The sequence below is a fragment of the Pistacia vera genome, unplaced genomic scaffold, assembly GCF_008641045.1.
Source record: "Pistacia vera cultivar Batoury unplaced genomic scaffold, PisVer_v2 Contig518, whole genome shotgun sequence".
In the NCBI taxonomy this organism is placed as follows: domain Eukaryota; kingdom Viridiplantae; phylum Streptophyta; class Magnoliopsida; order Sapindales; family Anacardiaceae; genus Pistacia; species Pistacia vera.
The window spans coordinates 37,418-49,906 of record NW_022196355.1 but is presented as its reverse complement, the minus strand read 5'-3'; the positions used below and the strand labels follow the sequence as shown (position 1 = coordinate 49,906).

Here is a 12,489-nt window from a genome sequence, read left to right as displayed (position 1 = left end):
AAGCTGCCTTGACACATTGAAATACTCTCGGCCAAGCTTAGAGTTTTGAATTTCCTGACCTTATCCTTTTTATCAAGAATAAGCTCATTAAGAAAAGGATTGAGAGAGAGAGCATTTTGAGCTAAGTGTAAATTCTCCCTAGCCTCCTTAACTCTTTCTGAAATGTTCCAAAATTCTTTTTTTTATTAAGAGTTTTAAACTCCATTTTTATCCTTTTCAAATTGGAAACTAACCAGTATATGGGGTTGCCGCTCACTTCAATATCCCAAGGTTGACTCACAATGCTAGAGAAACTAAAGAATGGAAGGGGATTTTTTTTTTTTTTTGGGGGGGGGATGGGGGGGTTGTTTGTTGGGGGGTGTTGATGGGATACCACAATCAACAATGCTTGGAGAGTGATCTGAAATACTAGGGTTAAGAAAGTGAGCCACCGAGTTCCCAAAAACATTACTCCACTTCTCATTAACAAGGATCCTATCAGTTTTGCAAGTGATTCCAGTCTCACGTTCTCTCATATTACACCAAATGTAGAAATTACCCATTTAATGAAGATCATCTAACCTTGCCTCATTACAAAGTTTATCCAAATCCGAAATATATTCTTGCCATGTCATCTGCTTTTATTCCCGCATTCTTTCCTCCTTTCACTTCTATATCTGGATTTTTTCTCTTGTATTAACCCTAATGATTTTATGATTATTTCTATTTTTTAAATAAATTTTGATATTTTTACGAATTAAAATTATTGAAGATGACAATATCTAAAAGCTTATATGCAAGAAGATGTATAAATAATTTAATATTTATGCATCAAAAATAGTCAGCTTGAGCTTAGTAAATCATTTAACAATTTTTTCAATTAGTTTGATGCCAACTCTAGAAATATCAAAGTTAAAAACATTCATCAATAGAAATTATGTAAATGTACTGGGAAGACAATGTTTCTGTTTTATAAAAATACGTTGAAAGAAAGTACTCCTAAATCAATTTCATTTTAGATAGTAGTAGTAGCATATCATAACAAATTCAAGATGAGTCAAAAACTTATAATCCAGGGAGTAGATAAATAGCTCACGCATAAATTTGCTTTTTAGATGGTAGTAAGTATCCACATTGATTTCTTTGAAAAGTAGAGTACAATCCTAAGGCACAAATTCTATTATCTATACTTCTATAAGAACAAGATTTCAGTAAAGGCCAGAAGCCTGACCCTCATCCTGCTTCTCATTTTGACCCATCACAAGGTGGAATCTCCCTGTAGCAGCCGCATTGCACATAACTCTTCCCATCATTTTGACCCGTCAGAAGGCAGAACCTCTTCTGTTGCAGCTGCATTGCGCATAACTCTTCCTAACTGAATCCCGGCGTGGGAACTTGCTTGAGTAGAGCCCTCTCCAGCTGCTGCTCTTAAGCCTTTCTTTCTCTTCACCTTTTCAGCCCAACCAACTAACCCTACTTGCACATGCTCATCAAATATTGACTTCTTGAAAAAAGTTCCCATCTTCATTTCATTTCAAAAACAAAGTTAAGATCAATTATTTCAGATGAAGGTGAAATTCATTTACAACAATAACTCAACCCACCTGTGTCACAATGGCATAAAGTGGCAGCGTGCTGTAACTACAAAGAACCTGGATGAATACCCTAATTTGGAAAGAAGAAAAAAAAGCAGTATGCGTCAAAATCATGAGATGGTAATTACATTATCAACCAAATTAAGATAAAAATGTGAGGGAGAAGAAGCAATTGACTTCTACCCAATTACAAGCCGTGGTACAATATAACGAACTTGTCCCATGATGCAGGAGTCAAAGCCATATTGAACCTGCAGAGGTATAAAAACAGATGAATATATACATCCAGTAAGTCCATAATATGAGTAGTATGTCAAAAGTGTAGCTTACCCATATCCAAAAGAAAAAGGCAATCTCAAAGGAATTTTGGAATAAGATAAAATGGATCAAGAAGAGGACTATATAGGGTCGATTGAACCAAAAGTGCTCATCCGATGGTTGAACCACTAACTCCCCTTCAATGGCCGCATGTTTCTCGGCAACCTCATGAGCCAATTGGGTAATGACATGCTCCAGCTTAGTGCCCACAGCAAGTAAAAGCTGTGAAAATACAAGTGAAACATCAAACAATGGAACAGCAAAAATAAAATGCACTGCAAGTTTTTATCGCACAAGGCTCTTGAATCAGCCAAATGGGATGTGGACATACATACATTGATAAACACTTCCATATGCAGTTTTAATCAACTACAACTTAACCAGAATCTAAAAAGGATAAAAAAAATCAAATATAGAACAAATATAATATTAATCCATTGATCTACACAAGCACCATAAACTGTGCAAAAAAATAATAAGAACATAAGTCAATGACAGCCCACTGGGTATCTCTCTTGTTATAAGGTAATTAGCTATCAAATGTCATGATTTTTAAGTTGCACAAAGTCATGAACACGAGATCATATTGATCTCACAAAAGTGGATTCAAAACAATGCACATGGACACAAGATCAAACCAGACAGGAGAAACTATATTAAGATTTAAGGAAACCCACAATGAAAGGAATGAATGCTATCCAGAAGTATGTATGCCAACCTGCACATGAAAATAGGAAAACATAAGGATATTGATAATTCTACACTACTACATATCATTTAAAAGAAAATAAATTAGAATAAAACAAAACAAAACAATTTACATAACCCTTACAAGGTATTAAATTTTTTTAAAAATGACCAAGAGCGTTAGATTAACGATTGAGCCATGACATCAATCAATGCAACTCTACCGTGAAGAGAATCATTTAATTAAAGTATAGACCCCTAGAGTTTAAATTTAACTATCCTACCATGTCACAAAGCACCTTTTGGTTACAAAACCATAAACTTCCAAAAACAAATTTATAACTTCAAAGTTAACAGTGGAAAAGACTCCAAGAATGTTGAGTGCACTAATAAAAAGAGGATTAGTGATCTGCAATGAAAGTGGATGTAATGTGAAGACACACTTGGACAAGTTATTTGTCAGTAGAAATGAGAGAGAGTCAATAAATAAGTAAAAAAGGTGAATATTGCAGACCAGAGACTATAAGAAGAGCGAGTGGCTAGAAAGAATTTATGTTACTGCATTTAAAGTAAAACCGAAAATGACGAGTACATAGTGTGTCGGTTCCAGTTCCCAAAATGGTGGAACCAATACTGTGCGGTTTCAATACCGGTTCCACCACTTCAAGAACCAGAACCGGAACGGAGGGCAAACATAAGTTTTGCAAAAATTGGGGTTTATTTGTAATTTTACGTTTCAATAAATTAGGGATTCAATTTCATTTGCTTGCTTTCGTTCTTCGTGTTCTTCGTCTTCCTCTCAGCTCTCAATGTCTCGCATCTCTTCTCTGTCTTTCTCTCTCGATTTCGTACCATTGTCATCCCTTCTCCAGCTGTATTTATACAAAGGTTGGCACTTGGCTATGCAAGTTCTCTGACTACGGTATTTTTCAAATTTAGGGTTCTTACTTTGAAATTGAGGGTTTTCAAATTTAGGGTTATTTCGCGATGTTTACTTGATAATGGCTCATTTTTTACCAAACCTTTGATTTCTTTTTGCTTTAATCAACTTTTGTTGTTGGAAGATGATGGATTCTTGCTATTCAATTGAAAGTGTGGCAATCTGGCAGACTTGCAGTGAATAGGGTACATTTTTAATATTTGTAAACAATTGGAAGTGTATTTGTAATTTTTTGTGAATAGTATATATTTGTCATTTTTTGTGAACAATACGGGTGTCTTTGTAATTTTCAACAACAATGCAGCATACACGAACCGAACCGGAACCACAGGTTCCGATTCCTAAATCCCAGGAACCGGTTGGATCCAGTTCCGATTCTGGTTCCAAGGATTTGGGCTGGATACCCGGACCCGCTCACCCCCAATTACATTCAATGAAACATATGGCAGATGAACGAATATTAGATTCAAAATAATTAGAGTTATAGGTATCAAGCGAAAATGCGCTTCACCAAAACGATGTAGCTGATGTTTTAGTGAACTTGAAAGCCAAAAACTTACAAAATGGCCCTACAAATTACTAACTAGTCTGGAAACAGAAACATATTAGCAGAACGAGTACAAAAAAATGATGAAGATGATATCAGTGAGTAGTGATGCGAAAACAGATTGCATTTGACCTAAATGTATTTGCAAATTGTGGAGATAGCATTTATAAGGGACTATATAGGTAGCTGAATCATTTACAAGGAGGGTCAATAAATAAACCAATAAGGAGACATGTAAACCAGGTCAGCAGCACAGCAAAGGAGGAAAAACTGAGGTGGCTTTAGATATTAGGAAGAAAAAGACCTTTAGCAAATGGTTTTACAGAAAAATTTGTCCCAACAAGAAAACAATAAGTAAGAATGATTCATCTAGCCAAAGTCCAAACAACTGAAAGAGCACTTATTCAGCTGGAAATATAATATGAGAAAAAGAACGCTAAGTTTTCATGATGGTCTTTCTTGCATCTCTTAAGACCGATACTATCAGAGTAGAGATCAAGACTTTCCTAATACCCCTTTCTGAGCATGAAGCCTAAATCAATTAAAATACCTAGTGCTCAAGACAATAGCAAACAAGAAGTAAATAAGTCAATTGCCAAAGTCTTGACTTGAAGATTGTTGATTTCACCCATGCCATGACAGTAAGGGAGACTTGTGTTGATTGAAGTAGCAAGAAAATACCAAATCGAAACAATAAAAAAGTGGTCATAGAATTGTCTTAAGTCGAATAAGAGAAAATGTTTCATTTCAGCATGCTTTTTATTAGACAGATAAGACATTGAAATTGTTGATTTCACTTCAACTGAAGGTAATAAATTAACTCAGAAAGTCTAAACCCCTCTAACTGTAGAACCTGTATATCTAAAACCATAAAAATTTGGATCTAACATTAAGACTTGATTAGACAACAGAACGTGAGAAATATTAACTGTACTTGGCATCAGAATTTACCTGGATTCTTCTCAGTTTCCTATCAGAAGAAAAGAAATGGTATTTTAACTGGATATAATTTGCTAGTTGATGGAGTAAGCATACCATTAACATTCAAAAGCAAGAATATGACCACAAATATCCAAAGATACCAGCTGCAAGCGGTAAATCGAGATGAATCAGTAAGAAATTGGCATTAATGTTCAAGGCAACAGCTGATATACACAATAACTTATAGGAAGTTTTAGCATCACATAAGTACTTTACTTATACTTGCCTTATGCCAACAACTCTCTTAAAATCATCTTCAAGGGCACGTATCATGTACTTGTGGAAATTAAATTTTGGATTTCCCCTGCAATGAGTCTAAAGCAGAAGTAAGGAAGGTGCAGAAAATGTCTATGAAAAGGCAATAAAATGATGACCATTCTAGACATATACAAGACAGCCCATCCTTTAGATTCTTACCATGATGAAACCTAGACGAAGTGTCACATAGTCTGATTTGGTAACAGATGCATGGAATTGCTTGAAAAAACAATGCTGCAGTGACAATAGAAAAAGAAAATCAGTGTCCTGTTTAATTGAACTTGGCCGAAGGATACAAAATCTTGTGCTTATCAAATATACCAGAAAGAACCTAAACTTTGGGATATCATTTTATTTTCGTTTAAGCAAAAATAATAAGCCAAGGTTGCAAGCAAAAATAACCACCAATGATTATGTAGTAACCGCTATCAGCTGCTTTATGCAAGCAGGACATAACCTGTTAGTAATTACATGCCTCTTCTTCTATGACAAAATATCCAGTTAAACCCTCACTTTTCACCTTCTCTCTCATCTTTTGATGTCTAGTTACATTATTTTCTCCTGCCACACTGTTCCTATTAAAAGAAGTCCAACAAGTAAGACAGACTCTGAGAGGGAATCTATAGTTTATCCTAAGGCTTGCTACCATCAATTAGAGAATCATAGAATTCAAGCAAGGTGGAGCCACATGGCTGCCATCTCTTCACCGATATCCGTCAAATTAACAATGACTAATATCTCTGGATGCATGTATGCTGTATATTTCTATGGATTTATGAGTAGGTATAACATAAGTTTATACTCCTTCACAAAACCCAAGCACAGGAAAAGTCACAGGGCCTTATGTAAATCTATCATAAGTAATTTATCATTTTATCTATGCTTGCATGTAAGATTATGTACTTCACATTAAAACAGCGACATTCAAGAAAAACAATTTCCAGAAGACCCCCAGGCCAAAATTTCTGGCTCACCCATAAATCCATCAAGTGAGAGATTCTGCATGACTTATCAAGTCAACTCATATATGCAATCATTTCTTCCAATAAGAATAATGAAGTGATGAAAAAGAGGGAAAGAGAATATGTGGAAAGAAAAAACACTACAATTCTTTTCTGGTTCTCACAGTTCCAATAACGAAATAATCTTGTTTGGATTCCGTTATAGAAGCAAAAATAACTCACCATCCATCCAAGGATAACTGAATCTTTACCAATTCCAAGGAAATGCTCTCTGATAAAAGTATGTTGATCGACATGAGTGACTTTTTTCTTCAAAACTGCAGTGATACGGTTTATAATTAAAATACGCAATGAAGATGTAGTGACACATTGCTTTTCTGAGACTTGAACAAGAAAGTAATCTCAGACATTGTCTTCACTACTTCACTTGGTCAGCAAGCTGCTATGGCACAAGGCATATAGGTTGACTAGCAATCTTAAAAGCTAAACAACATTACTGCTAAAATTTGTGAAAATAATACACAAGCATAGCATATGCAAAGTTAGTAAAGGAAGAAGAATAATTCAATAATTAATTGGTAACCCATCTTGATATTTCAAAAAATTACTTTACATCCTAAACAATTATAGTTTTGGAAGCAAATACATGAATATGACGCATTTACTAAGGATTTTGCAATTAAAAACTTTTAAGGGAAAACATCGTATATTTAATTGGACAGCTCCTACCTTCCTCTGAGTCGAGCTTTTGTTTAGCTATTGAATCCTCCCAGTGTTTCCATTGGCGTATCTATGTTACATAAAGTAGATATTGAAGAAAGTAGACTCGGTATATATAACAGTACAGAATTAATGAACAAGAGAAGTCTACAGGCAGCTTACCCTTGCTCCTCCAAAAATAACAGTTAGAAGACAAAAAGTCACATGGACAATTGCTAGGACGAAGATAAAGATATGGAGATGATGCAACGCTTCAGTTGACAACAATGGCACCTTGTTCTGAAAAAGGGAAAGAGAAAAGAAATCAGAACACTAAAATATAAATTATTTGTGCATCTATAGATAATAACCAGAAATCAAGTAAATATGAATCCAGAAACATCACAAAATCTGATACATGAGATAATTCATAAGAGTATCACAATGACAGAATCTAATACAATATCCATACAATATCTAAATTCTCCATTATCTATCTGTCTATTCTTCTCCCCCTCCATCAGGTAGACTATCATTATGACATGTTAGATAATAACAAATTTATCCTGGACTCAAACTACAACCATCACTGCTGCACAACCATTGGTTCTTCAGTTGCAAGCAGAAAGAAAAATGATATACATCATAGTAAGATGACTCTTAAACTCCTCGCTACAATAAAGACCAAAAATGTCATCAACTGATTTACTTAATTGAAAAGCAAAATAAAGAAACTTTGCAGTATGCCGTAGCTTTAAAGACATTTTTCATGTCTATTCAGTTTTGGCACTTTGCACACATTAGATATCAATGCAACTTCATTCCACAATAGGAACAGTAACATGAAAATACCTTATCCAAACAACCTCTCAAGCATATCTGACCANAATACAATATCCATACAATATCTAAATTCTCCATTATCTATCTGTCTATTCTTCTCCCCCTCCATCAGGTAGACTATCATTATAACATGTTAGATAATAACAAATTTATCCTGGACTCAAACTACAACCATCACTGCTGCACAAACATTGGTTCTTCAGTTGCAAGCAGAAAGAAAAATGATATACATCATAGTAAGATGACTCTTAAACTCCTCGCTACAATAAAGACCAAAAATGTCATCAACTGATTTACTTAATTGAAAAGCAAAATAAAGAAACTTTGCAGTATGCCGTAGCTTTAAAGACATTTTTCATGTCTATTCAGTTTTGGCACTTTGCACACATTAGATATCAATGCAACTTCATTCCACAATAGGAACAGTAACATGAAAATACCTTATCCAAACAACCTCTCAAGCATATCTGACCACAAGAGAAGTATGACAACAGACTTTTGCTCTCTCTTCATTTGAGAACAGAATTATCTTCACTTGAAACTATGAACAATTTTTTTAAATCACAGCATATTATTGACAAAGAGATCAAAAAGTATAAATGAAGTGAACTAACAGACCACAAAGGGATAAAAGAGAAAATCTGCAACCTACTGTACTAAAAGGCCTAACTAGAGGCTTAAGAACTAATTACAAAAGCAGCCCTTCAACAACAATCCCCAAAGAAAAGATCACTAGAGGGTTATGAGATTGGTGCTTCCAAGATTGGAACTTTTGCTCTCATCAATGCTGCAATTCTATGGTCATTAAGCAAGTTTTTGTGGAATGACTTGACTGAAAATATTCCCAATTTCTCAAGGATCCAAACTCTACAATCTTCCCTTATTTCATGGAGAGACCCTTGAATGATTCCCAACATATCAACACACTCTTTAGTTTCTCTATTAGTAAGATTCCCATGAAAATTCAGATTCCAACCCCAATGAGTTGAGGAAGAAGTCACCATATTAGCAATAAAGATGTAAATAAGTCAGAGAAAGAAGCATCCCAGTCCACCATCATCAATTGCAAGCTTCACAAAGGAGAGAAACAAACTTTTATAATGGGAAACAGAACACCAAGGGTTTCTGTAGGAAACCTAGTCACTTAATTGAAGTCCCAGCAATTTTTTATGCTTTCCATACTTGTTTCCGATGACTGGCACGCCACAAACAATTAACCTCCAAAGGATATCTCCACAGCCATTTCCCTAGGAAAGCAAGGCTCCTTTTCACGAAGTTACCAACTCCTTGGCCCCCTTTAAATTTGACCTGAGAAACCATTTTGTTCTCCTTGGATCGCCTCTATAGGCATACCAAGATACTTCATAGGCCATGACACAAATCACATATAATAGCAGTTGCAAGTCTAGGTAAATTCAAATCATGCATGTTGGTGCCATAATAAAGCATTAATGCAAGTTGACTTTAAGACAAGAAAACTCACAAAATATCTCAACTATTTTAACGAAGTTGAGAAATTTAGATTCATTGGCTGAATGAAAAAGTTGGTATCATCAAGGAATTGCAATGAGAAACTGAAATTTTATCCTTTCCAATGATGAAACCTTCAATAAGATTAACCTTCCTAGATCTATCGACCAGCCTGCTAAGGACATCAACTACTGTTAGTAGGGAAAAGTGGGTGTCTCAGCCCTCTTGAAGCCATAATTCTGCCTAAACTTGTCCCATCCATAGGTTCACTAAGCTTTCAGCCAATCAAATCGTCACAGAAGTGTGCTAAAATGTTAAACATTCCAAGATCACGTCATCCATCTAGAGTGTATCCGTTGCAAAAACTAATGAATTTTCAATACAGCCATGAATCTAATATAGGGGAAAAATTACAAGGAAATTCATTACAGATCATAATAAAATGTTGAAGAACATCAAAACAAACCCAAATAATTGGTACTAAACAAAGTGATTTAAAAATGAATAAACAGTTCACTATATTTAACCACCAAATCTACAACCCGTTTTAAATTTCTTTTCAACAATACCAGAATCCATTTAAATGAACTCTCTGATTAGGCAATTAATAAGAATGAATATCAAGTAAACTGGCTATTAATGTTTACCTTCTTAGAACAATAACCAGCAGAAGACTCTTCGGCCAGAAGATGCCTAGCCGTGCCAGCAACAGAAGTGAAAGACTTCTGAAAATGTGATGTTTTAGTGGTAGCATTAGAATGCTCACCATCTGTTGAAGCAGCTTCATGGCGTTTACAAGGAAGCATAGAATTCGCAACATCCTCAGGAATGCAGAATTTGGAGATTGCTCCTTGAAACACCGTCAGCAATAGTGATATAAAACCCAACAGCATCAACTCTGCCACCACAAACCCAAATTTTCACTACTTTTTTTCTTTTTAGTAATATCAACTTTCCAATTAATATCCACACATCCTTAAATATACCCATCAAATAGAATTTCTTTGGCAAAAAATACAGAACATTAATTCAGAAAACAATTTCTTCTCACCAACAAATACCACACCCACGGTTATACTAATTCCTTCATAAAATCATCAGAAAATATCTTCTTTGAGATTCCTTTTAACAAAAATAAAAAATAAAAAATTGTGAGTTCTTTTATAACAAATTTTCACCATATTTTTTTTCTTTCTAAGAAAATAAATTTTCCCATAAATATCCACATCCTTAAATACACCCATCAAATAGAATTCCTTTGCAAGAAATGCATAACATTAATTAAGAAACCAATTTCTTCACACTAACAAATATTACACCCACAGTTGTAATAGATTATTCAAAAAAAATTAACATAAAATGTCTTCTTTCGAGATTCCTTTCAACAAAAAAAAAAAAAAAAATTATTGGGTTTTTTTTTACAATAATTTCACCATCTTTTTCTTTTTAAGAAAATAAATTTTCCAATTACTATCAGCACATCCTTAGATATACACATCAAATAGATTTTATTTTTTATTTTTTTTTGTAAGGAATGAATAACATTGATGAAGAAAAAAAAATTATTCTAACTAATACACACCACACCCACGAACATAATAAATCATACAAAACAGTAACATAAAACGTCTTCTTTTGATATTCTTCCCAAAAAAAAAATGTTGTGGGTTGAATTTAAATGCCTGCACGGTGAAGAAGCAAAAGTGGAGATGAAAAGTAAAAAGACCTTCTTTAACTTTCTGAAGAGCTTCATAAAGAGGTTTCTGGTGTTTTTTTTTAAGATAATTTCCAAGAAAGTGAAGAAGTCTTTCAACACCCAAAGAAATGGCGACGATGACAGTGCACACACCAGCCACCACCCATGTTGGCGTATACTCTAAAGTTTCCTCTTCACTTCCACCCCCACTCATCTTTTTCTGTGTGTGTCTTTCTCTCTTCTTCAATGTCTGCTGTTACTGCTACTTCTCTATCTTCTTCTTTTATTATTATTTCTGGTCAGTGGCTACTGTTACTGTATCTTAATCAATTAATGTTGAATTGAGAATATTTTCTTTAATGAAGTTTAGAAAATGACAATCACACCCCTCACTCTAAGTCTAGTTTCAACCAATCATGTGAACTAGGAAATTATTATAATACAGTACAGTTTTTCTGTTTGAATCTCGCTCACGTGGGGTTTTAAAACATATACACCCTTCAAGTTTATTACAAGTAAGAATTAAACCTAAAAGTTTAAACAAGTAATATTACAAACTCAAATGGTGTAATTAATATAGTGATATTTTCATCCAAAAAACAATTGTTGTTAGCCTAATCCATCATCTCACATAAAATATATAACAAATAAGACAAAATCCCTTTTGTTTTATATGTTTATAAATAAAATAAACAAAACAACAATTACATATAATGAATATAAAAAAATTAGATAATTATTTTTCATAAAAATATATCTTTTATCCAAAAAAATTAAAATAAAAAGCATTTAAATTAGAGAAAAATATTTTTTCATTATAAATATTTTTAACAACATATTAATTAAAACTAATAATTTAAAAGACTCAAATTATAAATTAAGAAAATAAAATAAAAACTGTTAAACAAAATATATAGGTATACCTTATTTGATCAATTATTTGTATTGGTACCCGTTTTAATTGTGTTATCATGTGACCAAAAAAATAAACTCTTGTGCTTCTTTATATCTATTGATGCTTGATGTGTACATAAATATAAAGTTGACAAGAAATTTTTTATATTGGTTCATATACTTAAAACGAATCATACATTCATTGTATTTGTTTATTATAAATTACATTTTGATCGCTAGTCAAACTTGAAAGAGGTCGCGAGCTGCGATCTAGGATTATAAATGTTTGGTGTTCTAAGTGTTCTTAGATAATGTTAAGCCAATCTCTTTCTAGTAGTGTGCCTTTGGTATTTTTTTTGTTGAATGCGTGAGTGTCTGATTCCGATTTTGTGAGGAGGAGCTGTCTATTTATACTCGTTTAGCTTAGGTAATTATTACACTTTTGCAAGTGGTCTGTTGCCGTGAAGACCCCTCCTGCATTCCCATTCGTTGAAAACTCAAAGAATATCTTTAAAGTAAATAGGGTTTGAATAGGTGTTTGAACCAAATTCACTCAAGCATAAAATCTTGAGTCAGTTTGAGTCTTTGACAACTATATTCCTTTTGCTTGTGGAAACGTG

The 12,489-nt window shown here is 33.8% G+C and overlaps 1 protein-coding gene across 1 annotated transcript; it reads right to left on the bottom strand.

Annotated features, from left to right (window-relative positions):
- Window positions 1–1,032: 1,032 nt before the first annotated feature.
- Window positions 1,033–11,286, bottom strand: LOC116106486 (MLO-like protein 1). The gene is made up of 13 exons (XM_031392849.1): window positions 11,006–11,286; window positions 9,927–10,177; window positions 7,150–7,266; window positions 6,997–7,057; window positions 6,490–6,584; window positions 5,465–5,539; window positions 5,274–5,362; window positions 5,102–5,151; window positions 2,570–2,610; window positions 1,905–2,114; window positions 1,758–1,825; window positions 1,584–1,644; window positions 1,033–1,501 (listed from the first exon to the last, which is right to left on the bottom strand). The coding sequence occupies exons 1-13, from the start codon at window positions 11,187–11,189 to the stop codon at window positions 1,289–1,291; spliced, it is 1,515 nt and encodes a 504-aa protein (XP_031248709.1). The 5' UTR covers window positions 11,190–11,286; the 3' UTR covers window positions 1,033–1,288.
- Window positions 11,287–12,489: the final 1,203 nt, after the last annotated feature.

What these genes read in the sequence shown, in the direction of transcription:
- LOC116106486 (XM_031392849.1), bottom strand. Translation starts at nt 11,189, where the DNA reads ATGAGTGGGGGTGGAAGTGAAGAGGAAACTTTAGAGTATACGCCAACA. An exon ending in CAGTTATCCTTGGATGGATG is followed by an intron (nt 5,540 to 6,489) that starts GTGAGTTATTTT and finishes TTGTCACTGCAG; the next exon opens with CATTGTTTTTTCAAGCAATT. An exon ending in TAGCATTCATTCCTTTCATT is followed by an intron (nt 2,115 to 2,569) that starts GTGGGTTTCCTT and finishes GTATTTTCACAG; the next exon opens with CTTTTACTTGCTGTGGGCAC.